The sequence below is a fragment of the Physcomitrium patens genome, chromosome 19 (assembly GCF_059467195.1).
Source record: "Physcomitrium patens ecotype Gransden chromosome 19, ASM5946719v1, whole genome shotgun sequence".
NCBI classification, from domain to species: domain Eukaryota; kingdom Viridiplantae; phylum Streptophyta; class Bryopsida; order Funariales; family Funariaceae; genus Physcomitrium; species Physcomitrium patens.
Window position 1 is genome coordinate 5,164,277 of NC_143428.1, and position 26,145 is coordinate 5,190,421.

A 26,145-nucleotide genomic window follows, 5' to 3' on the forward strand; every position below is an offset into this window, starting at 1 on the left:
AGGAAATTAATTCCATGTTAAGTTTGAGGATGCTGCTATCTATCTCAAGAAGACAATTATTTCATTTTAATGGATAATAGAAGTAGATTTTTTGGACAGAAAAACTTTTAATTAGATTGTGTGATTTTTTCATAGAAATGAATGTGAGATTTAAAATATGAAAAACGGTATGAAAATTCCTCTCTCCCGGTCCGTCCCCGCCTCAGAGAGAGAGAGAGAGAGAGAGAGAGAGATCGTCTCGCTCACCATTGTGTGTTGGAAAGGCCTCCCCTACTACCCGCAATGATTTTTCCCTTGCTTCAGTCCGTTGCTACTTCAATTTCTCTGCTTCTACTCCCCTGTTCCGCCTCCCTGTCTTAGCCAGCCTATTATCTCGTATTTCCATGGCATGCTATGGTCAGTTGTGTGCGGTAGGAGATATGCGAATGTTGCAGTTGTGAGAAGGAGAAATGCTGTACGAAGTGTAAGACGAAAGAGTGCTGTACAGAGGTTACCGAGGTTGCGTGAGGCGTTGTTCTTTCTGGAAGGAGTTTGTACAACAGTTCCTATGGTGTAGATCCTCGGGGGAAGGCTCGTGACGGAGAATTGTATTTCTTGTGTTGACTGTAGTTATCTTCCTCGTCATGGTGGGAATAGAGCAGTATGAAGTGTTAAGCGGGATGTAATGACTTGCCACTCTGCAATGTGGTGGTTGTTCCCAATCGAGCTAGCATCTTGAGAATTGAAGCCTTGATTACGGTTTCAGTGTTTGTTCATGAATTGAAAGGTCACGTTGCACCGTTTGCCTTCGCCCTTGCCTCCAAGGTGACTGTGAAATTGCTGTATGAGTAATCTTATCCGGGAGTTTTTGAACTTTAGGATGTCATTATGGGGTTACGGTTAGCTGCTGGAGTTTGAGAGTTTTGGGAGCATTTGTGAGAATTCCTGGAAGTGGTACTGGTTTTGGCTCATGTGTCCCGGTCATGAGCTTACACTGACTTATGTCTGTCTTGCGCCGTGGGCGTATGACCATTCACATCGTCATCTTCTTCACAAAGCTATTCCACTGAAGTTGGATTCTCAACAAGGTGATTTTCTGAGAAATCACTTAACATGAGTTGACTTCTCCTTTTCATTGAGCCACTTAAATCTTGTATGTTAGTCACGCACATGAAACTGTTGTGCCTTTGATAAAGTTGGAGTTTGCTTGTTATGTTCCGTGGGCTAGGCTGCGATATGTAGAAGGCAGCACTGAATGTTACCACAGTGCTGATTATCAATAAAGCCCTGCTCCTTTGATCCCTGCGTTAACGAATTAACGAAGAGGCTGTCCTCCTCACTTTGGTTCTGGAATAGAGAATTGTCCTCTCCTTGGTCTGGTAGACAGGTGTATGTCCAACAGAAATGGCACGCTCGCACTTAAGTCGTCATTTCTAATTCCTTATAGGTTAAGTTTTCTTAGAATTACGTTGTTTGCGCGAATCTGGACGGCCTTGTTTCCTAAGTGCTGGATACCAGGTCAGGGTCACCTTGACAATTTCAGTTTCTTCAGGGAGGAGCAGTTTGTATCTCTCGAGAGGCAAATGCACTTCGAGGAACATGAGGACAATCCTTGTTAGCTTTGGTTGCTATAGAAGAGTTACACTTTTTACAGACCAATGTTTCAATGATAATCATGAAACTCGAGTTTCTTAGTCCTTTCAGGCTCATTCCGTAATTTCTCAAGTTGCATGATTAGTAAAAGATATCATGTACGTGATTTCATAGGGCGGAGCAATGCTGCTCGTAGATAACTTGGTTGTTACTGCCAGACAATAGTGTTCAGCCTTGTGCCAGTATTTTAATCTTATGTTACAACACCGATTATCCTTAGACTGGGTCAAATAATTAAAGCCAGTATCCTCTAGCGGTGAAGAAGACGGTAGGTGAGAGAGTAGAACCATCTCATGAACATTAATTTCTATGATGGAACATCAAGCCTTAATAACCCAGTTGGTGTGCTCATATCGTGGCTTTATACATATGGCACAGGGATTGAACATCTCAAGTTCAAACTTTAATGCTTATAAGTACCCCAGGATTCCCCCGACTTGATTCCTAATTTAAACTGACATAGGAGCAGGTATTGTTTATAGATGACTTGTGAACGTGTCTCCAGTTCACGAGCTCTTGTCATTGACGTTATTCTCATGACTTTGTTTACACCTTTTGGACTGGTATGTATTTTTTTCCGAAATAAGGCTGCCTGGTTACGAATTCTTGTATTCAAGTCCTACATAGTTTATATTTCATTTAGTTTCTACAATCTCGTATGCTTGATTGCTGGCTAATTGCGCCAGATCAACTCCTAATCATCTTTTTTGCATGTGGGGGATCCATCCAATGAAGGATAGTAGCATTCTGTGTATTCCTGATAAAGATGCTAACAAATTGTGATAGTCCGTGATTCTTTCATTGGCTGAATCAAAAGCATCAGGCTACAGATGAGACAGTGCAGAAATTTATGGGCGTGATGTCTTGCAGGATATCCATCAATGTTCTTGTTGGTTAGAACAGTCGGGAATGCAACCTGAGTCGGTAATGAAACAGAGTTGCACATGGCGTATCAGTACTCTCCAGGTGGCAGTCGCTGGAAGCCGACTGGTGGGACTCTTGTGGATGGGCGACTCAGGCATGATAAATTTACACAAGCATCCGATGCAGTGCAGCAGTTGGAGGAGCTGCACACTTCCTTAGGCTCAGTATCTCAAGATTCACTTAACATTCCTGCTTATTACACATTGGGCTCTAGCTCACAGGCAGTTAGCAATTGCTCCACTGATCTGGCGGGATGGATTGACTGCATGATTGAGGAACTTTCTTCCAACACCGCCTGTCCAATAATGGCGCCGCAGCAGCAGCATGGACTTTTAGAAGGTTCTTTCCTAAAAAATGATCATGACGCTAGCTCCTGCCGTGATTCATTGTTGGAAACGGGATCACATAGGCTTTCAAATGTCCAGTTCCAAGATACTTCTGCTGCTAGGAATAAATCTTCGACGGCTCCTCATAATGGCACGTCGCAAGTAAATGCCATTCGTACCACTGCAGCAGGTTTAGAGCAGCAACTCAATAAAATGGGCGAGGATGAGAACAATGGCATTCAATTGGTGCATTCTTTGCTGGCATGTGCGGAATCCATCCAACGAGGGAACCTTAGTTTCGCAGAGGAGACTCTCCGTCGGATCGAGCTGCTTAGTCTGCCACCAGGACCTATGGGCAAAGTGGCAACTCACTTCATCGGTGCGTTGACTCGAAGAATTTACGGGGTCGCTTCCTCCAGCGGCAACAACAGCAGCAGTAATCAGTCAGATTCTCTCTTAGGGTTGTTGCACTTTTACTTCTACGAGTCGTGCCCGTTTCTAAGATTCGCGCATTTCACTGCTAATCAAGCCATTCTTGAGGCTGTCACAGGGCTGAAGGAGGTTCATGTGATTGATTTCAATCTAATGCAGGGGTTGCAGTGGCCGGCTCTGATCCAGGCTCTCTCTCTCCGGCAGGGTGGCCCTCCGCGTCTGCGGCTGACAGGCATTGGACCCCCACAACCTAGCGGAAGCGATACGTTGCAAGAGATTGGCACGAAGTTGGCCGAATTAGCGAAAACCGTCAGAGTGGATTTCGAGTTTAGGGGGGTGATCGCTGTAAAGCTTGACGACATCAAACCATGGATGCTTCAGATACGCCATGGCGAAGCGGTTGCAGTGAATTCTGTGTTACAGCTGCACAAGCTACTATATTCTGCCGGACCTGAAGCTCCTATCGACGCGGTTCTGCTCTTAGTTCGTGAATTGAAGCCCAAAATTTTTACTATTGTTGAACACGAGGCTAACCACAACCAACCCTCGTTTCTGGGTAGGTTTATAGAGGCTTTACACTATTATTCAACCATGTTCGACGCGCTGGAAGCGTGCAACTTGCCTTCCGAGAACAACGAACAAGTCCTAATTGAGATGTACCTCGGCCGAGAAATCTACAACATTGTAGCTTGTGAGGATGGTGCTCGCACTGAGCGGCATGAAAATTTATTCCAATGGCGGTTGAGATTGTTGAAGGCTGGTTACCGGCCGATTCAGCTGGGCCTGAATGCTTTCAAGCAGGCCAGCATGCTGCTAACTATGTTCTCTGGCGAAGGCTACAGGGTCGAAGAAAAACTGGGTTGCCTGACTCTTGGATGGCACTCACGCCCTCTGATCGCGGCTTCTGCATGGAAATGTGCATGATCAATCCCAAGTTTCAATCGACGTTGCGAAACGATTACCTCAGTAACAACCATACACGCAACCCTGTTTTCAATGCGGTTCGATGATTGAAACGAGCACACAATGCATTGAACCTTCATCAGATCCATAGTGCAGTTGCTGGATCAATTCCATCTGACTAGTGTTTGCGGTCAGTACACAGCTTCGTTGTTCCGCCACCATAAAACAAGTCAACTCGATCACGTAACTTGAGAAAGAACTCAAACGCTATGTGAGGTAGTAATTGCGACCGACACAACCTCATCCTAAAATCGTCCTGCAGTAGAATCATCCGTGGTAGACCATCGAGACAGGCTCTGGAGATGTACCTTAGTATCGGTGATGTGCATTGCATACTCAACGATATCTCCAGAGAAATTGATTCTCAATCCCGTCCAACCCAACCACTTGCACCTTCACCACACTGTGTGCGCTCATAGCTGTTGATGAACTCATTAGGAGTTGATCAGATGACTGCGAGACCCAACCCAGTATGCAGGAACTCAATCTTCAATGTAAGTGTTTGCGCTGTAATGCTATGAGAACCCAGCTCGATGACTAAAACTAATTTCTGATGGAAATTAGTGGCGAGCTTGCAAGTTGACGATGAGTGAAACTGGCAACCAGATGTTGTGAGAGAGATGGAGAAAGCCATTGCTTAGGGATCTTTCTTCTTTCAAGCAAAGTTATGAATGATAATATTGCATTGTATTCTTGTAAAAAAATAGTCCTTCCTGCTGGTATGCATCAATTCGTTCTGAGGAAGCAAAGTGTGCAAAGAATTCGGCTAAATGCATGTGGTAATTGCATAGTTAATTGAGTTATTGGATATAAGTATTGCATTTAAATTTAATTACTTGTGTCATAAGTACATACAGTACTTCAATAAATAGAAGTAAATGTAAGTAGATTTTTTTTTTTAGATAAGTAACATATTTTTGAGGATAATTCAAACAAATAATTAGACAAAAAATAGATTTCTAGTTGTTATTATAAATATCAAGTGGTTCTACAAATTTTTGTTCAAATTTTTACATGTCTAGAAAGATATTATAGAAGTAATTTAAAAGTTCAATACTTGATGTACAATCTATATGGTTCTAAAAAAAAACTTCTACTTTCATTAAGTAATATATATAAAAGTAAAATTGATGCTATATTCAAATGGGTTAATGTTTTCTTTTTAAAATTCTAATACTTGTTTAAAACTATCTAATTTTATATACCTAATAACATTTATTTCATAATATTTTTGCAATTATCTTTATTTTTAAAAATTTATATAAGAATAAATATTTTTTTATAATTTTTATATAATTTTTTTATAAAAAAATTGTTATTATTATTTTGTAAAAATAATTATCAAATATTTTAAAATTAATATATTTTTTCCAATTTTTTAAAATATAATGTAAATTTTTATATTTATATTTGAAAAATATAAAATAAAAATAATAATAAATTTAGCCATATATCAATTTGTCATAATTGATTAAATTGAATTCTTCTATTTGATATAATTCTATGATAGCAACAAATATTGTTAAATAAAAATTTAGTTGTTTCTTTACATATGATAGTTTTTGCATATTGTACAAAATATATGATGTTAGTGAAACAATCTACTATCACAAATATATAGTCATTTAAACTTGAAATTAGAAGATTTGTGATAAAATTTATAGAAACAAAAGAAAATGATTTTGCTAGCATAGGTAGTCGTTGAAAAAATCCTTAAGAATAATAATAAGGAATTTTTTATTCTTAAACAAACATCACATAATTGTACAAAGTCTTTAAGTGTCTTCTACATTTAAGACTAACAAAAAATTCTTGATATTAGCTCTAAAATCTTATTGTACCAAAAATGTCATGTAACTAAAAACTTATGATAAGCTTGAAGAACACATAATTGTGCTTCACCTTTTAGATATATAAGCATCTCTTGAAAAAAAAATATATTTTAAAATTAAAACTTAGAAATATCATGAAATTTAAAAGAATTATTCTTAATATTATTAATAAAAGAATTTAAGAACATGTTTGATTGAACTTGCTTAAGAAAGATTAAATCAATAGTCAATGTTGATTTTATAATTCAATGATGGAATTACTCTAGCTTCAAAAAAATTATTTGTTATTGATTATAGGTTGCATCTCCTTCTTTTGGTAGAAGATAAGAATGTCTAAAAAAGATGTTTAATAAACCTTGTTGTTTTCCTACTTAATAAGTAATTTTGAATTCAAAACTTCATAAAGACATGCTCTAATAGGCTTTGTGATGATTCAAAATAGATATTGATATAAAATACTTGAGATTCTTATAATTTGTGTAAATAGTCTATGGACTTGAAGCACCTTCTAGATGATGACGTAATTTTTTAAGTGAATCTATAATTACTAAAATTTCATTGTTGTGGATCTTATAATAATCTTGTTTGCTTGAATTTTTTTTGAATAAAAAGCTATCTAGTAGAGTTTATCATCTATTCTTATTTGTGATATTATCAAATCAAAGGCAAACTTGTTTCTATAAAAAAAAAATGCTTTAAAAAAATCAATACAAAATAAGATTGAGGTTGTAATAAATTTTATTTTTAGAATTTTAAATTTTACTTGAATTTTTTTATTCTACTTAAGTTTGTCTTTATAATTCAAATGTGTGAATCAAACTGCAGATTGAAAAAGATTCTAGATAAAAATCCAATAATAATTGGAAAATTCCAAATAACATGGTACATATTTTATTGTTCTTAAAATCTTCCAATCTATAACAGGTTGAATTTTCTTAAGATCCATCATAAGGCCATCATTTGAAATATTATATCTTAAGAAGTCAATTTAAATTATGTAAAATATACACTTTTTTATCTTAGTATATAATCCTACATCTATAACTAACTATAATACATAAAAAAGATGAAGATCATACTTTTTGTGTACTTAGAATAAATTAATATATTATTTAGATAACATACAATAAAATTATTTAAATATTCTTAAAAAATATTATTTATTATGAATTTTCTTTTGGCATTATCAATAATAAATCTTTCATATAATTTTTTAATCCATATCAAAATTGATTGGTAAGGACTTTATTATTTTAATCTATGTTGCAAGCAAGGTTTTAGAATTCAAAAATATATATGATAGCTAATTATAATCTTTATTATAAAAATAGAAGTTTGATCTTTGCTACTTTTTTTTTATCACTTTCTTTAAATGTGGCTTCAAACATTTCTAAGAATGAATTTAAATCATATAGGAGTTATAAATCTATTATCATCAAAGATACAAACTAAAAGACATCACTTCTAAATAGAAGTGTGCTTATAAATCCAACTTGAGTAAATTCATTAAGCTATTGAAAAAGATGCAATCTTAAATAGAACTTGATTTTTTACAAAAATTATTAAAATTTTGATTTTATTCCATCAAATTTCTTCAAATTTTAATCTTTGTCTTTTTTATATTTATAGTAGCAAAACGTTTTGAATTCAATTGTTCATAAATAAATATTTTGAATTTTATTTTTTATAATAAAATAAAGATATAAAAATTAAGACATATTATTTATTTTTAACATGAATTATTTAGTTATTTTTATAATAAATATAAGTTTTACTTTTATTTTTAAAATAATTATATTTTCATAAAATATAGACTTCTAACTCAAGGTTGACTAATTATTCTAAATTCATAACATATTATAGATCAATAATTTTCTAAATCTTCTAAAAAATCAATATTAATAGATCTTATGATATATATATATATATATATATATATATATATATATTACTTGAAATGATGCAAATATTTGTAGTTTATTTTAAATAGAAAAAATATATTTTATTATGCTTTCATGGTTTTTTTGTTTATTAGATTTGTTATATATTTGTCTTATAATTCAAATACATAAGATATTTAGTCTAGTATTCACCATTGTATATATAGTCATATTATTTAGTATTTTTTAGTTTTTTGAAATATATCTAATAATAAAAATTATTACAAGTATATCTTTGTTTTATCATAGAAGAATCTAATAGCTTATATTTTATTAAATATTTTATTTAATTTATAAAATAATATTTTTCAACTACATAAAAATATAATAGATGTTAGTATAAACTTCAAATAATTAGAAATAACTAAAAACATACTAAAAGATAATATCTTATTTAAAAGAATATCAAAGAAACTTTTTAGATATAGATTGAATTTTTAGATTCTCTTTGATATGTCATATAATTATTAAAACCTGATGTGTAAGTTTCATATTTTTAAGAAGCTATTTTTAAATTAAACTAAAACTAAGACACTTAGATTCTCTTCCATTGCTTTGATTCAATATAAATTAACCACTACTTTTTGAAGAGTTGGCCCATGGCTAGCCTCCTCATAGAAATAAATTATTTTTATCCCACTTAAGTTTAAGAGACTTGAAACTATTTTGCTAAGAATTTGTTTCATAGCTTTAACAAATCATAGATGAAAAATAAAATGCTAGGTGTATATCACAATAGAATAATACTAAAGAAGAATTAATTCCATATAGCTAAATAATTATACAAAATAACAATATGTCTTATTGAAGTTAGCTTGAACTAACTTCCAAGTAAGAATACTTCAATATCACCTTAATACCAAAGTATTAGATATTAGATGTATGAATGTATTGTTCTTAACATCTCTAATCAATGCATTGGATATACTTCAAAATAAAACAAAAATAAGATCAAAAAAATATATGAATTTTTATATATATATATATATATATATATATATGTTTCGACATACACATGGATTATTTTATGGCACAATTTTTCAAAATTAAATACAAATAAATAAATAAATAAATATATATATATATATATCCACACACACGCACATGGATTAGTGTACGCCACAATTTTCCAAATGCAGTTCGAATACTTCATCAAGATTTATATTTTGTGGATGAAGACACAAGCTCTGCCCAACAAAGGAGAGTTTTCTAGCAGCGATTGAATCAAAGCAATGGAGGAGAATCCTCGAAGACAAGAAGCTGAACTTCACAAATGAATGGTGATGATCTTTGCGGGAAAAAGAAGAAGTGTCTCATAATTTCGACAAAGAGCCGATTCAGAAGTCATAGGATGCGCGTGCTTCACACCAATTTTTGAAGAGCGCATTTTGATTCAGGTGAAGACAAGATGCCGTAACTCCTCTTAAGGGCCATATCAACAATTTTGTGTCGAAGGGCTGGGAAAAGTAACCCTCGATTGTTCAAAAAGTGGCGTATCAGAAGCTCGGTTGGCGACCTACTTCAATGCGATGTGAAGAACCTGAGCTGGGTGTTCTCAAAGTTGGCGGTCCACCTGCCGAGTTGAACCTAATTCGCCCTGCGTCGGACGCACTGTAACAGGTGGTATCCATCGAACTGCGGCGGTCCCGGAGGTCAGATGTCGTGTCCGATTCTGAGCGGTACTCTTAGAAGCTCCTGCAAATACTCCGGAGCGTCCTGGAATAACCCTGAACCTCGCCCTCAAAGGGGAACCAGAACCTATCTGGGCAAGTGGAACGGTAGCTAGACTAGGGGTGTGCCCGGGGATCCATCACGACGTGAGCAGCGAGTGAAGGATAAGGCCAGGTGCTGCAGCGCGAACTGGTGAGCACGTTCTAATTATACTTGCATGTGCTGGATCAGTGGCGGAATGCAGTCATACTTTCCAGGTGAGATGGAGCAGAATAAGCTCCGAGGACTTCGATAATTTAAGAGCTTCCCTATCGAAGCCTACAAGCTTCTTAACTGATCTGGACACAAATAGAATGCGGTCTCCGTTGTTGAATTATGAATTTGAATTTTGGCGGAGCTCCTGGCAGATTTGGATTTTTTCCCAGGGGATTTCACGCGGCGAAATCCTCGAGAGCAGGCTCGACGCGGACCGTGGAAGCCCTGGGCAGGCTTCTCGCGTTCAGAGGAGTAGTTGCCACCAAAACAACCAATGTAGATAAATGTATGTCAGCACACAACGTGGATGAACGTTGGATGGTGAGTGGATTAGGAAGGTTTGTAAGACATCTTCACATTTACAAAATTATTTACATGTGCATATCAGAAAATTGATACAAAAATATAACTTAACTTGTTTGAAAGAAAAAAAAAAAAAAAAAAAAGGAAAAAAAAAGAGGATGATTTCGTTTCTTCACAACCTTGTTTAAATTTTTATTAATGTCGAAGCAAAAATTAATTATATCTTTTGCATGGTAATGCACACAACCCACAAACATTTTGATGAATATGTGTAGTGTTTTATAATATCATTGTTATTATCATCCCTATTATCAAATTTCAAAGCTATTGCCACACGAAAGATTTCAAAGCATCGCTGATGCTAAGCAAACAAATGCAATGTACTCTTTTCTAGACATCGTAAAGACGAGAGTTGCAATTAGACAGAGTCTCCCAACATATTAAGCCAAAGGAAGAAAACAAACGAAGAAGGCAATGAATCGTAGTTCGAAAGAATTTTTTAAAACAAACGACCCAAGTAGGAAGCAGTACACACAACTTAATGAATTCAGTAACATTCGCTTCGAAGCAAACATGAAATCTTTAGTGTGGTGGTGGTCGTGCGCGGGGTGGCGATGCTTCGTAGCTCCGGTGGCACCGTAAATCCACCCTCGCTCGATCGGACGAAATCACGCGGAGCCCTTCCCCGCTGTCTATGCCGACCTCTACGGATCGCTCCCTCTCGGATTCAGCGTCACAAGGTTGCATCGACACGAGGATTTTTCACGCGCTGGGTGTTTCTGTGATGCTTATAAGGACTCGCAGCTGAAAGCGTCGACAGTCCTCTCGGATTCTCTTGCAGTTCTCTCGATTGTGAGGGTGGAGTAGACTCGACTCAGCTGCTCTAGTTCAGTGGCAAGTGACATTGTGTACCTCGCTCGCTGGGTTGGTAGGCGCTGAATATCAGTTCTTAATAGATTCTGGGCACAGGTTGTGTTTATCGATAGACCCACTGTGGATTTTTCCACAGTCTGCTTGCAATGGCATCCCTTCGTAGTTACGGGTACGTGTTGTTGTTCGGCCTGGTGGCTGCTTGTTTGGTCGCGGCATCTGGAGCAAATGACGCAGATGATATTGATTTCGATACTTGGATGGGGATGATGAAATCGAACATTGAAAAAGGCGAAAACGAAGTTCCAGATCAGGAGGCGCTTGATGTAGCTGACGACGCAGTGGGTAGTCAAGCATCCGGCAAGAGCCGCGTCATCGTCGTGGACAAGTCTGGGAAAGGTGATTTCAGGAAGATTCAACAGGCTATCGATGCGGTGCCAGTGGGAAACAAGAAGCGCTTCGTCATTCAAATCAAGAACGGTGTCTACAGGTATGGCATCTATTCTCCGTGATGATTCGAGCAGGATTGTATTGCGTGAATGGTATGGGGATTCCACTAGTCGTGTATAATCACAGGCTAATGTTAGGATATTTTGCTATACATGAACTTGTACCAGTACTTGTTCTTGTTGGGGTCCGTGAAGAATCAGGCTAGATTAGATTGAAACATTGATGCATGCCCCGTAAGAAATGGATTAATGCCTGGAATGTTTTGCACTTCATGAAGTGATGTTGGTTGTGGCGCAGGGAAAAGTTGCTGGTTCCCAAGACCAAAGCCAACATTCACTTCAAATGCTCTGGAAGGAGGACGATCTTGGTCTGGGGCGACACCGCCGAGATGGCCGGGGGAACGTCAAAGAGTGCTTCCACCGCTGTTGAGTCCGATAACTTTCTGGCTACGGACTGCACATTCGTCAACTCAGCACCCGCACCCCCAGGTGGTGCTGTAGGGAAGCAGGCCGTGGCTCTGCGAGTGCAGGGTGACAAAGCGGCGTTCTACCGATGCTACTTCTACGGAGCCCAGGACACCTTGTACGCCAAGGAGGGGCGTCAGTACTACCGCAACTGCTATATTCAGGGTTCTATTGACTGGATCTTCGGAAATGCGCGAGCACTGTTCCACAAGTGCCATATCAATTCTATAGCGTTCAAAAATAGTGGGTCGATTACGGCGCAGAAGAGAGAGAGCAACAAGGAAGCGACCGGGTTCTCATTTGTTGGGTGCAAAATCACAGGATCAGGTACCATCTACTTGGGACGCGCTTGGGGCACACACTCTCGCGTCGTCTTCATCAGGTGCTACATGCAGAATATGATTCTGCCCATCGGATGGCAAGACTGGAACGATCCCGCCAGGCATAAGACGGTATACTACGGCGAGTACCTGTGCTCCGGACCAGGTGCTAACAGGAAGGGTCGCGCGAAATGGTCGAGGGCTTTGACGAAGAAGGAAGCTGAGCCATTTTCCACTGTTAAGTTTATCAATGGAAAGAATTGGCTTGGATGGTAGATTTTATCTGTCTACGCTGTATGTAAGTGTGGATAATATTGATAGAGGCGTCAGAATTGCCTGAGACTTGGCATAGCGTACCGTACTGGATCAGGAAGCGAGTAGTATTATTTGATTTCAGCAGTGACTCTTAGCGAAGACGAGCTAGAAAGGGTTTCTATCAGCCCCATGAGCACGCCGGGATATCGATTGGTGCCGTGTCCTTCATTCTTTTGAGAACGATTCTTTTGTAATTGAATTGAATAATTGATTTATGTGGAAAATACATCTAGCTCACGTCGGAGTTCTACTCAGAATTGACTTCAACCCCCGAACACCCCGTGACACACGAATTAAGATCCCGATGCTGTGACTCTTATACTCCGTCCTGTCGTCCATCTGAGAGCGAATCCTCCTTTGAGCGCCGTGTTGCGATATCGGCTTAGAATGATACAAGATTCAATTCAGCTAGCAGTCAATGGGGACAGTAAATCCAACCCAGTTTAGATCTGATGTAGATTAATGCCCCAACAGCATCCTTCATGAAAATACCCTTAAATGCACGGAAGTACAAAATAACCTCCTTTAATTCGTATTGCTTCCTCGTAACAACTATATCTACTCCGCCAGTATACTAACACAGAGTGAAGAGAAGTCCACATTCTTCTGACTCTTCATTTTTCTCTGTCCCCACACAAGATTCTCAACAAACAGAAAACGCAATGAATATCTACCAAATTTTTCATTTCTATTGCAGCAGCGTCATTATACACAACTACATTTCTAATCCGAGCGAAGCACTGCCAACCATTCGTGTGTAGCGACATCTTTTGCGTTCCATATTGCAACCGTGGATCGCTGCCAACATACGAAACATTGAGTTATCTGTACTTGTGGTCTGAATCCGGCCCAGAGATTCATCTTTGAATACAAGATCAATTTGAAGCTTCCGCTCAGCTAGTTTTTGTTTGAGCTGCCGGTTGTCCTGCTTCATTGCGACGGCGTCTAGAGATTCTTCCCCAGGCAGGCTCGTGTTCGTAGCAACTCTGCTGGTCGGAATCGGTCAACAGCACCGCCGGGATTCGTCCTGATTCCACTAGGATTTCTACATCTTTTAGCATTATATTTGCATAGATTGTGTTAATTTGGTCAATAGAAGTCTTTCGATTTCTAATCAATTTCTTTCACTTGGCTAATTCATACATTGAGCAAGAATCTCTGTTGATATACGAGCCTTGCTGTTTGAAGATCTTACGTGTAAAGATGATTCAGTTGTAGATTGGAATATTATCAATCCAATTATTGACATCTTCTGAAGTTTCTAATTCGATATCTTTTCTTTACAAGATTTTTATTTTTTATTATTTTTTTTTTGTTACTGAATAGATCTCTTGTAGTTGTTGGCTCTATTAACTAAAAGACCTTTTATTAGTAATTGAAAGAATTTATGTTATTAATATTCAATCCAAGTTGTGGTTTTGTAGAGAAGTACCACATTATTGAATATATGCCAAAAGAAGAAAAATAAAGTTAGTAGTCAAAATTAGTTTTTAAATAAAGTTTTGTATGTGACGTTTAGAAATATAATAGGTTTGTAGTTGCCAATGGTTTTTTAACATTCTATTTGAAAATCAAAATAATAAATTTTTGAATTGTAGATTTTATAGTAAATTTTTAGTAGAGTCTTAGATTATTTTAACAATAAATAAATATATATATATATATATATATATATATGTGTGTGTGTGTGTGTGTGTATATGTTTTTTAAAGTTATTTTTTTTAAAGACTAATGAATTTATTGTAATGTATCTAATGTGATCATATTTAGATACAACATCTAAGATATAGCATGACCTCTACTTTAATATTTTGTTTCTTATTTTTATAATAATATTATATATTTAAATATTATATAATTATTTATATATAGTCATTTGTTAGTCAAAATAAACTATGTATATAGTTGTTGTAGCCAAAATGTTAAGTCACGTTTTTTATATTAATTTAATACAAAATCACAAATACAAGCTTAGTTTAGTGTTCAAGTCAATAAAATTAGTAGCTAAAAAAGAACAAATAAAAGAAGAAAAATAAAATATAAAGAGAGTACTAAGAGAGACAAAGCATTTACTTACTTTCTCTGTTTGGATGATGATTTGGTAGGTTCAAATCTATAGTTAGAAGTTTGGGCTAGGTATGTCAACCTAATGCCTTTCTTGTAAATACTTTAAATTAGTTTAGAAGGTTAGATCTGTAATTCGCCTTTACAAGGTAGTAGTCATTTGACAATCAATATAAGGTTGAGTCTTCAAATCCCTCTATACAAAGTGTAGCAAGTACTATAGCATAATTAAAAATGTGCTCAAAATCTAATTATTATTAATAAATTTTAGACGTTAATTTTATTGTATTAAATTAATAGATCTAATACAGTTTGTAAGAGATAAAAAAATAATTTTATTGTAGCTTCAATAACTTTTTTTTAATATGTTATAAAAATTACAAATAGTTAAAAGAATAGTGTTATATTAAAAAATTATTGATTTTTTTATATTTTATAGATTACAACAATATCTTTTATTTAGTATTGTGTTGTAACATAGCTATTAGATAATAAAAAAAAAATATTATATTATATAATAATACAATTGAAAATATGATGAAAAATTACTTTATAATAATAGATAAAAATTAGAGAGGTAGTAAAAATAGTTTATTATTAATGTTGTTTTTTTTGTAAAAATGGCTTATATTTATTTATAGAGCCATAGATAAGATAAAACAAAGTAGATCAATAAAAATAATATTGTAGGTATCTTTAAGTGAATATAAAGAGTAGCTTCTAATAAAGTTATCTAAAAAATCTTAGATTAATACTTGGAGAGGATCAGTTGTGAATAAAGGTCAAAACCATGCCTTAAGCCACAAAATTGTATACCTATGGCAAAATAGAGCTTCTTTTTTAAAATAGAGGATAGAATTTGAAAGCAAACTTAATAGAGTTTTTTAGAGATTTAGTTTTAGAAATTTCAGTAGAATATGATTTTGAAAGAGCCTTGCAAAGTCATGGTTATTTTAGGTGACTCTATTTTTTTGTGGGATATAAAAAAGATTACATTTTGAAAAAATGAATAAGTTTTTTAACAATTTTTTTGATTTATGAATGTAGTTATATCAGATATACAATATGAAGCTGAAATCAATTAGATATTTAAATTAAAAATAATTAAAATTCAAGTGAATTAAAGTCTTAGAAATTAGATTTTGAATGTTAAATAAAAAACACGACCAACACTCAAGCAAGTTATGTAAATTTTCTTCTAATTTTTAAATTTATTTTTCTTAAATTTTTTTGTGCTTATTGTCAAATTAGTAGATTGAAAAGTGTGATAAATTTAAATCAAGACCAATTGTTAGATTAATAATTATTGTGGTTTTAAATACACTATAGAATTTACTTATGATTTTATTAGAATAATTTAGTACTTACTTATGATATGGTGTCACGGACATAGAAATACAAGCTCGAGATCTAACAAGAAGTTCAAGAAGAACTGGTAGGAACTAGATTAATCATATGAATACAAGAACAACACTAGAGAGGTGAGCTAGAGCTCGAAGAGATGTGTTATCGAGACTGAAGAACTGTCACGGACATACATATAATTACCTATATGAATAGATAAAAGTATGTAAAAGTAGGTTAATTGTGTAATATCTTCTAGAGAAGCTTCTTAGAAGCTTCATAGACGCTGCTTTGACTTTATAGGAGTCTATAGTTGACTTTTAGGTTAGAAACTTGGTCAACAAGTTAGCCATGTGCCACGCATGTTAGAAGCTTAAAGAACAAGCTAACTACGTGGTCCATCCATAGAAAACTTGCCTTGCAAGCAAAGGCATGTGGCCTAGAAAGTCAACATATATTGGAGGTCTTATAGAACATCGCCACGTGGCTTCTAGTTAGATAGTATATATAGAAGCAAGAGTGAAGCCCTCTTCACTCTTGTCAACTCCTTTCTTGCTTCTAGTCTAGTTTCAAGGGTCTCTAGTTTTCTTGTATTTTGGCAATAGCCATTCCAGTTTCTTTCTTAATATACATATTTCTATTTTGTCCTATTTCTTTTTGAGAAAAGTCTCACTTACTCTTTAGCTTTCATCGAGTTCTTGTCCTTGACAGATTGACAAGAGTCCACTTACAATATCAGAGCTTTGTCTTTTCTTGATTAAGAGTGGATTACCCCTTTTTCTTGATAAGACATAAGCGCATTAGAAGTTGCGGATTACCCTCTTTTAAACTGATATTGTTCTTAGTATTTTCTTTGTTATCAATTCCTCTCTTCTATTTGTTTTGAGCGTTATTAGGCATCTTCTCTTTTCTAAGTGCTACTATGGCAGAGCTTGTTGAAATGAAGAGTGCAATGGCACAGATGCAAGAACAATTGAGGGAGTTAATGCTTGCGATGCATCAACTCAATTTACCACCACAAGAAGCAACAAGAATGGTAGGAAGTGAAGATATAGAGATGATTGGGGCTGCTTCAACATCTGCACCAAACTATGTCCCTTCTCCCAGAATGGAACACCCTTCGAGTGTTAGAGAACCGAGAGTTGCCTTGCCCGAGAAGTTTGATGGTACCAGATCCAAGTTTCGAGGATTCATCAATCAGGTCCAACTAGTGATTGAACTTCAACCCCAGAGCTATCCAACTCCAGGGTCACAAGTAAGATTCATTGGTACACTTCTTTCAGGTTCAGCATTGTCATGGTTTTCATCTTTTCTTGAACGACGAGATCCAATATTGGATAATCTGAACGCTTTTTTGGCGGAGTTTTGATCCATGTTTGGAGAACATGATGCAATTCGTGTTGCAACCAACAAGATCCGTATTTTGCGACAAGGCAATCGATCAGTAACATTATATGCTTCGCAATTTCGACAACTTGCAACTGATATCAAGTGGGATGATGCCGCACTTGTGAGTCAATTTCTCTACGGATTACAATATGAGGTAAAGAAATTGATGCTTAATTTACCTGATCCTCAAACATTGAGTCAAGCAATTGACTTTGCTGTGAAGTGCGACAATCGACTTTTTGAATTTTGATCCGAGAGTCGCACAAGTGGGCCTCAACGTTACTACAATTCAATGGCAACACCGACGTCTCCTCAACACATACCTTCAGAAGTAGAGGATATGCAAATTGATGCGGTACGTTTCAAACCTCTTACTGAGCAAGAAAAGTCTCGTCGTCGACAAGAAGGATTGTGCTTATATTATGGAGAACCTAAGCACACTGCTCAACATTGTCCAAAGAAGCGACGTAACTACAAAATGAGGAGTACGGTTGTCAAAGAAGACAGTATGTCGGAAAACGAGTACGTCCAGCTACAATAGGGACCGTGCAGCTGGAATCTTGTACAACTTCTAATAAAGGTCCTATCCTCTCCTCAGAACCATCTCCTTGTTTTATAATAGATGTGCGTTTAGGACCTAATAATTACAAAGCCTCTGCCTTGGTAGATTCAGGAGCCTCATCTTGTTTTTTAGATGAAGAATTTGCTAGATGTCATAGAATATCATTAATACAAAAAACTAAACCTGTACACGTAGAAGTCATAGATGGTCGTCCATTGTCTTCTAGAGATGTAACTCACGAAACACTTCCTGTAGATGTAGTAATAAATGGTCATAGTAGTTGCGTAATTTTTAATATAGTTAGATCTCCCTCTAATCCAGTAATTTTAGGCTTATCATGGTTAGAAAAGTATAATCCTCGAATAGATTGGATTTCTCCTAAACTTGATTTTCCTCAGAGCATTAGTAACAGTTCTATTAACCAAGTAAAAAACCATGAGTCTAGTATAATAAAACTCGCACCTATAGGTGCAAAAGCATTTATACATGCAGCAAAAGAAGGATCAACTTTTGCTATTTATGCTGCACCTATTTCTGAAAGCGTAAAGACTTCAAGTGGCATTCCAAGTCAATATCAGGATTATCAAGACGTTTTTGAGAAAAAGAATGCAGATATTCTTCCTAAGCATCGTCCATACGATTGTTCAATCGATCTCAAGGAAGGAACTCAGCCACCATTTGGACCAATTTACAGTTTATCGCAAGATGAGTTGGCTGAACTCAAGACATATATTGACGAAAATTTAGCGAAGAATTTCATACGCCATTCAAAATCTCCAGCAGGAGCTCCAATTCTATTCGTAAAGAAAAAAGATGGATCTTTACGAATGTGTGTTGACTATCGAGGACTCAACAAGATCACAATCAAGAACAGGTATCCATTACCTTTGATATCAGGACTCCTTGACCAGTTAAATCAAGCTAAGATCTATACAAAAATAGATCTAAGAGGAGCATATAATCTAGTATGGATCAAAGAAGGAGATGAATGGAAGACTGCGTTTCGAACCAGGTACGGGCATTTTGAATATAATGTCATGCCTTTTGGACTCACGAATGCACCAGCTGCTTTTCAATATCTCATGAATGATGTATTTCGTGAATTCTTAGACAATTTTGTCGTCTGCTACCTAGACGATATCCTGATTTATTCTAAGAATGTTGAAGAACATGAAATACATGTTCGTCAAGTATTACAAAAACTCAGAGATGCAGGATTGTACGCCAAGATGGAAAAGTGTGTATTTCACACTACTCAAGTTGACTTTTTAGGATACATCATTTCAAATGATGGTCTTATGATGGATTCTAAGAAAGTCCAAACAATCATGGATTGGAAGATTCCAAAGACTGTAAGAGATGTCCAATGTTTCTTGGGATTTGCCAATTACTATCGGATCTTCATCAAAGACTTCTCACGAGTTGCAGCTCTACTTACACGCTTGACTAGTAAAGATAAATTCCAATGGAATCAAGAAGCGGAAGCAGCATTTGAAGCCTTGAAGACATCGTTTGTCTCTGCACCAGTCTTATATTGTGTTGACTTTTCCAAGGCATTTTTTATGGAAACAGACGCATCGGATTTTGCCTTGGGTGCAGTTTTATCACAAATGGGAACAGATGACAAACTTCATCCGATAGCTTTTCATTCAAGAAAATTCTCAGCAGCCGAGATCAATTATGAGATCCACGATAAAGAACTTCTTGCAATCGTGGATTCTTTTCAAGAATGGCATCATTATCTAGAAGGTGCTTCTAGTCCAGTCATTGTGTATACAGATCACAAGAACCTCGAGTATTTCATGTCAGCACGCGTGTTGAATCGTCGTCAAGCTCGTTGGAGTATGTCTTTGTCAAGATTCGACTTCATTATCACTTATCGGCCAGGAAAACAACAAGGTTTGTCCGATGCCCTGTCTAGACGTTCTTATTTTGCACCAAAAGAAGGAGATGCAGCTTTTGAGCAACAAAGAACGGTCCTCTTGAAACCGGAGCAATTTCATCTCCGAGCAGTGAAATCAACATTGACTGTTGATTCAACTTTTCTCAAGCAAATCCAGTCCAGTATGTCCTCAGACCCTCTTGTTCATGATATCGAGAATAATTCTTCCAAGTCTCATGATTCTTCTAAGTTCGAGTTCAAGAATAATCTATTATATTTTGAAGGACGCCTATATGTTCCAGAAGGAAAAGCACGTTTGCGTGTTCTTCAAGCACGTCATGACTTTCCAGCAGCAGGACACTTTGGATATAATAAGACTTTGGAACTCATATCAAGAGATTTTTGGTGGCCACAAATGTGGAAGTCAGTCAAAGACTTTGTACAATCATGTGATATTTGTTCAAGATCAAAAATTCCTCGACATCGACCTTACGGACTTCTTCAGCCATTACCTATACTAGAACAACCATGGTCTTCTGTTTCTATGGATTTCATCACAGATCTTCCAAACTCAAGATCTTATGATTCTATATTTGTGATAGTAGATCGTTTCACCAAGATGGCACATTTTATGCCATGTACAAAATCTATCACAAGTGAAGAAACAGCTAAGCTTTTCATTGATAATATCTATCGCTATCATGGATTGCCTAAAGATATCATATCGGATAGGGGAACTCAATTTGTGTCGAGATTTTGGAGGACTCTTTTCAAGATTTTAAAAGTGGACATAAAGCTATCTTCAGCTTTCCATCCTCAAACTGATGGACAAACAGAGCGCGTAAACCAAGTCTTGGAACAGTATTTAAGGTGTACCATCAACTACCAACAAGATGATTGGACAAACCTTCTGCCATTGGCAGAGTTTGCTTATAATAATACGGTACATTCCTCCACGCAACAAACACCTTTCTTTGCCAATTATGGCTATCATCCACGACTTGATACTTTTGATTTTTCAAAAGTTGATAATCCTGCAGTAGAAGATATGACAAATCGGTTGTCAGAGTTACATGCAATAATGAAGGCGCAGTTGAAGAAAGCTCAAGAACGACAAAAGATAAATGCAGATGTATATCGTAAAGAGCAACCACAACTCAACGTGGGTGATAAGGTATGGCTACTTCGTCGCAATATCAAGACCACTTGACCTTGTGACAAATTGGACTATCGTAGGCTTGGCCCCTTTTTCTGTTTCTGAACAGATCAACCCAGTTGCATATCGGTTACATCTACCGGAGTCAATGAAGATCCATCCTGTATTCCACGTGTCTCTTCTTGAACCATATAAGACAGTGGATATACAAGGAAGAAGACAAATGCCACCGCCTCCTATAGAAGTAGATAATAATGAAGAATTTGAGGTGGAAGAGATATTAGACTCAAGGCGGCGCCGAAATAAGCTGGAATATCTTGTTCATTGGTGCGGATATGATATTAGTGAGCGCACATGGGAGCCATCCAGGAATCTAGCAAATGCATCAGCTAAAGTCAAAGTTTTTCATCAACGACATCCATCAAAACCAAGATGAAAACCTCTCTTATAAAAGAGACAAGATTGAGGAAGTTATGAAGGCCTCAACAGTGATCAAATAACAGGGTGGTCTTCTCGCCCTGGAATGAGACACTATCGATGGCTAAGAGGACCCATCAACTATCTTCGAAGAGAACAAAGATCAGAGTATGTAGCAAATACAATTTGCCGCATATTAGATTTTCTCAATATATAATCACCGCTCCTCGTGGAACTCGTCCCTAGAAAGGGGGGTAATGTCACGGACATACATATAATTACCTATATGAATAGTTAAAAGTATGTTAAAGTAGGTTAATTGTGTAATATCTTCTAGAGAAGCTTCTTAGAAGCTTCATAGACGCTGCTTTGACTTTATAGGAGTCTATAGTTGACTTTTAGGTTAGAAACTTGGTCAACAAGTTAGCCATGTGCCACGCATATTGGAAGCTTAAAGAACAAGCTAACTACGTGGTCCATCCATAGAAAACTTGCCTTGCAAGCAAAGGCATGTGGCCTAGAAAGTCAACATATATTGGAGGTCTTATAGAACATCGCCACGTGGCTTCTAGTTAGATAGTATATATAGAGGCAAGAGTGAAGCCCTCTTCACTCTTGTCAACTCCTTTCTTGCTTCTAGTCTAGTTTCAAGGGTCTCTAGTTTTCTTGTATTTTGGCAATAGTCATTCCAGTTTCTTTCTTAATATACATATTTCTATTTTGTCCTATTTCTTTTTGAGAAAAGTCTCACTTACTCTTTAGCTTTCATCGAGTTCTTGTCCTTGACAAGAACTCTTCAGCCTCGATATATACTCCTATTTAGGAAGCTTTTCAACCAATTTCTATCAACTAGAAAGCTTCTCAAGCGACTTCTACAAACTAGGAAGCTTCTAAAGCAACTTCCACCAATTAAGAAGCTTCTTAAGCAACTTCTACCAACTAGGAAGCATCTCAAGCAACTTCCATTAATTAGGAAGCTTTTAGAAGATTCTAGAGACTTGCTTCTAGAAGGTTCCAAAGACTTGCTTCAAGAAGGTTCTAGAAACTTGTTTCCAGAAGGTTTTAAGGACTAAATCCCTAACATCACCCCCTGTCACGGATATAATCATGTAAGCTAGTAATTACATATACAAATAGGTAGAAGTAAATAAAAGTAGGTAAAAGTAAGTTAATTCTATAGTATTTAATATAAAAGCTTCCTAGAAGCTTCATAGACGTTGCTTTGACTTCATAGGTGTCTTTAATTGACTTTTTGGATTAGAAACATGGTCAACAAGTTGGCCATGTGCCACACATGTTGTTAGCTTGAAGATCAAGCTAACTATGTAGCCCACATGTAGAAAAACTTGCCTTATAAGTCAAGGCATGTGTCCTACAAAGTCAACACATATTGGAGGTCCTATAGAATGTCGCCATATAGCCCCTAATTAGATAGTATATATAGAGACAAGAGTGAAGCCTTCTTCACTCTTGTCAACTCCTTTCTTGCTTCTAGTCTAGTTTCAAGGGTCTCTAGTTTTCTTGTCTTTTGACAATAGCCATTCCACTTTCTCTTTCAATATATATACTTGTTTATTTATATTTTTTTACCTCTCTTTGAGTGAAGGCTCACTTGCTTGAATTATTTTTTTATCAAGTTCTTGTCCTTGATACCCCCTCTTTTAGCTTCGAGGTCTTTGAGAAGCAATGTTGTTGTTAATCAGTACCAACGTAAAAATATGAAGATCTGTCGCATAACATCTGCTATGAACTCCAACTATTGTTCACGAGGTAAGTAGTTCATTGGCCCTTGAAGCCAACGGTAGTGGCCCACGCCTTCGACTTCTGACCAAGCATGAACTTCTGTGTCTTCATTGTGAAATTGTCCTGCAAACACGCCTTCTGGCTGACCATTGTAAGCAGGCTCAATCTCAAATATAATTACCAATGATCGGTTACTCGGTATCCTCCGTCGTCCTCATGGTGTAGGTGGTTCTTCATCTCGGGGTCCCCTTCATGAGCTAGTCGGTTGAGATAATCTGACTAACATAGTATCTATCTCTTAGCTAATCATGTCAGAAGACCAAACTATGGCTACTGAAAAAATTCTATTTTATGTTGGAGAAAATAACTACATCAACTACGAATTTTAGTGGTGCTCTCTCTCTTTCTTATATTCTTGGGTAAGCAAGCTTCAAAAGGAAGCTATCGTCGAACCGGCTTAGATTTATGAGGATGTTGTTGATGAAACTCAAGTACCTTTTACAGCGCATTGGCAAGATTTTTAGCTGGCTCCTACGTTCGTTCATTAATGTCATAGTCACACCAATGAACAAGATATTCCAACTTGCCCCACCTTCGTCATGAATCCAACACCTTTTTGACCTCGTATTCATTGTGGTTCTCGATCTCAATACTAAGTGGCAAATATTGCACTCTTCCAAGAAAAGACGACTCTTGATAAGACTCCAACAGAGAAACATGAAAGACTAGATGTACCTTCATAGAAGTCGGTAATTCTAGACGATACGCTATTAGATTGATTTACTTCTGGATGATAAATGGTCCCAATCTTTGATATTCCAACTTATCACATGATCGCTTGGTCTTGATATTTTGTCAAAGAAGCCACGCTTTATCTCCAATTTTGAAAGTAGGTGGTTGATTCCAAAATCTATCTGCAGACGCCTTGTAGGATTCTTGAGCGAATTATAATTGAAGCTTCAACGTAGTTTGAAGCTCTGATAGTTGTTTTACAAATCCTTCAGCTCTTGGATTATTATTTGTTGACGGACTCAATAAATCAAGCTTTGGATGATACCCATAGTTGAAAAAGAATGGTGTGTATTGAGTTGATGCATAGAGGGTGTTGTTATATGCAAACTCGGCTAGCGATAGATATGCGATCCAATTGTCTTGCTGATAGTTGATGCTGCATCGTAAGTATTCTTTCAAGATTTGGTTCACCCGTTCCGTTTGGTCATCAGTTTGAGGATGAAAAGCCGAAGAAAGCTTGATATCCACCTTTAGTATCTCAAAGAGAGATCTCCAAAATTTTGATACAAACTGGGTTCCTCGATCTGATACGATATCATTTGGTAGTCCATAATATCGATACACATTATCAACAAAGAGCCTTGCTGTGACTTCACTGGATGATGTCTTCTTGCAAGGGATAAAGTGCACCATCTTCATAAGCCAATCTACCACGACAAAGATGCTGTCAAATGAGTTCGATGATGGGAGGTCCATAATGAAGTCCATGGAAACTAAAGACCATGGTCGACGTGGAATCTGCAATGGCTGTAGAAGTCTATAAGGGCGGTGTCGAGGATTCTTGGATCTTCAACAGATATCGTAGGAGAGAACAAAATCTTTCACATCCTTCCACATTTGAGGCCATTAGAAATCTCAAGAAATAAGCTTTAAGGTCTTGTTGAATCCAAAATGTCCTGCAGCTAGAAAATCATGGCGAGATTTAAGAACTTGGAGTCGTGCTGGTCCTTTTGGAATATACAACTGCTCCTCAAAGTATAAAAGATCTCCCTCCACCTTGAACTTGTCGTCATTGGCATGCTACTTGATATCAATGGCTACTAAATCTTTAATAGTCACGGCACATACCTAGTTCAAGAAGTCAGCATCAATTGACACAATAGTAGCGCAAAGTTGAAATTGCTCTGGCTTCAACAACATCGTACATTGTTGATCAAATGTTGCTTCTCCAGCCTTTGGTACAAGATACGATCTCCTCAATAAGGCATCGAATAGTTCTTGCTACTTTCTAGGTTGATAAGTGATAACAAAATTAAATCTAGATAGCGACATACTCCACCGAGCTTGACGTCGATTTAGAACTCGAGCTGACATGAAATACTCCAAATTCTTGTGATCTATGTATACGGTCACTGGGTGTGCAGCTCTTTCAAGAAAGTGATGCCATTCTTGGAAAGAATCCACTATAGCAAGAAGTTCTTTATCGTGGATCTCATAATTGATTTCAACAGTAGAGAACTTTCGAGAATAGAATGCATCCGGATGGAGCTTCTTGTCTTCTCTCATTTGTGAAAGTACAGCTCCCAAAGCAAAATCTGAAGCATCAATTTCTAAATAAAAGGCCTTTGTAAAGTCTGGATGTACCAAGATTGGAGTCGTAGTAAATGTCGTCTTCAGGTCTCGAAATGCCTTCTCTACTAGAGGTCCCTATTCCAGCTTATTCTTGCATGTCAACTGAGTAAGAAGAGTAGTAACTTGAGAGTAATTTTTGATGAAGATTCGATAGAAGTTGGCAAAATCAAGAAAGCATTGTACGTCTCTAACCGTCTTTGAAACCTCCCAGGACACGATTGCTTCCACCTTCTTAGGGTCCATCTTTAAGTCTTCCGTAGTTGCAACGAACTCCAAAAACTCCATCTCCATTTAGTGAAATAAACACTTTTCCAACTTGACATATAGTCCTTGCTCACATAGTTTCTTCAAGACCAAACGAACGTGCTTTTCATGCTCTTCCTCGTTTTTGGAGAATATCAAAATATCATCCAAGTAGATGATAACAAAATCTTCAAGGTGCTCCCGAAAAATGTCATTCATCATATGTTGGAAGACCGCTGGAGCATTGGTAAGACCAAAGGGCATGACAGTATACTCAAAATAGC

The 26,145-nt window shown here is 36.7% G+C and overlaps 2 protein-coding genes and 1 long non-coding RNA gene across 3 annotated transcripts; all 3 read left to right on the forward strand.

The window, feature by feature from the left end:
* Positions 1-210: 210 nt before the first annotated feature.
* LOC112296036 (protein SLENDER RICE1-LIKE 1) lies at positions 211-4,858 on the forward strand. The gene is made up of 2 exons (XM_024548120.3): positions 211-1,067; positions 2,503-4,858. The coding sequence occupies exon 2, from the start codon at positions 2,577-2,579 to the stop codon at positions 4,236-4,238; it is 1,662 nt and encodes a 553-aa protein (XP_024403888.1). The 5' UTR covers positions 211-1,067; positions 2,503-2,576; the 3' UTR covers positions 4,239-4,858.
* Positions 4,859-11,111: 6,253 nt separating this feature from the next.
* Positions 11,112-12,934, forward strand: LOC112296037 (putative pectinesterase 53). Its single transcript, XM_024548121.3, has 2 exons — positions 11,112-11,638; positions 11,896-12,934. Exons 1-2 carry the CDS (start codon positions 11,298-11,300, stop codon positions 12,656-12,658), a joined length of 1,104 nt encoding a protein of 367 aa, XP_024403889.1. The 5' UTR covers positions 11,112-11,297; the 3' UTR covers positions 12,659-12,934.
* A 6,391-nt stretch (positions 12,935-19,325) lies between these two features.
* On the forward strand, positions 19,326-22,174 carry LOC149987356 (uncharacterized). The gene is made up of 2 exons (XR_016498576.1): positions 19,326-20,120; positions 20,241-22,174. It is a non-coding gene; the product is annotated as an uncharacterized LOC149987356 (long non-coding RNA).
* Positions 22,175-26,145: the final 3,971 nt, after the last annotated feature.

Coding starts and splice junctions, on each gene's coding strand:
- LOC112296037 (XM_024548121.3), top strand. CDS start 11,298: ATGGCATCCCTTCGTAGTTACGGGTACGTGTTGTTGTTCGGCCTGGTG. Junction 11,639..11,895: donor ATCAAGAACGGTGTCTACAG/GTATGGCATCTA, acceptor GTTGTGGCGCAG/GGAAAAGTTGCTGGTTCCCA.
- LOC112296036 (XM_024548120.3), top strand. CDS start 2,577: ATGGCGTATCAGTACTCTCCAGGTGGCAGTCGCTGGAAGCCGACTGGT.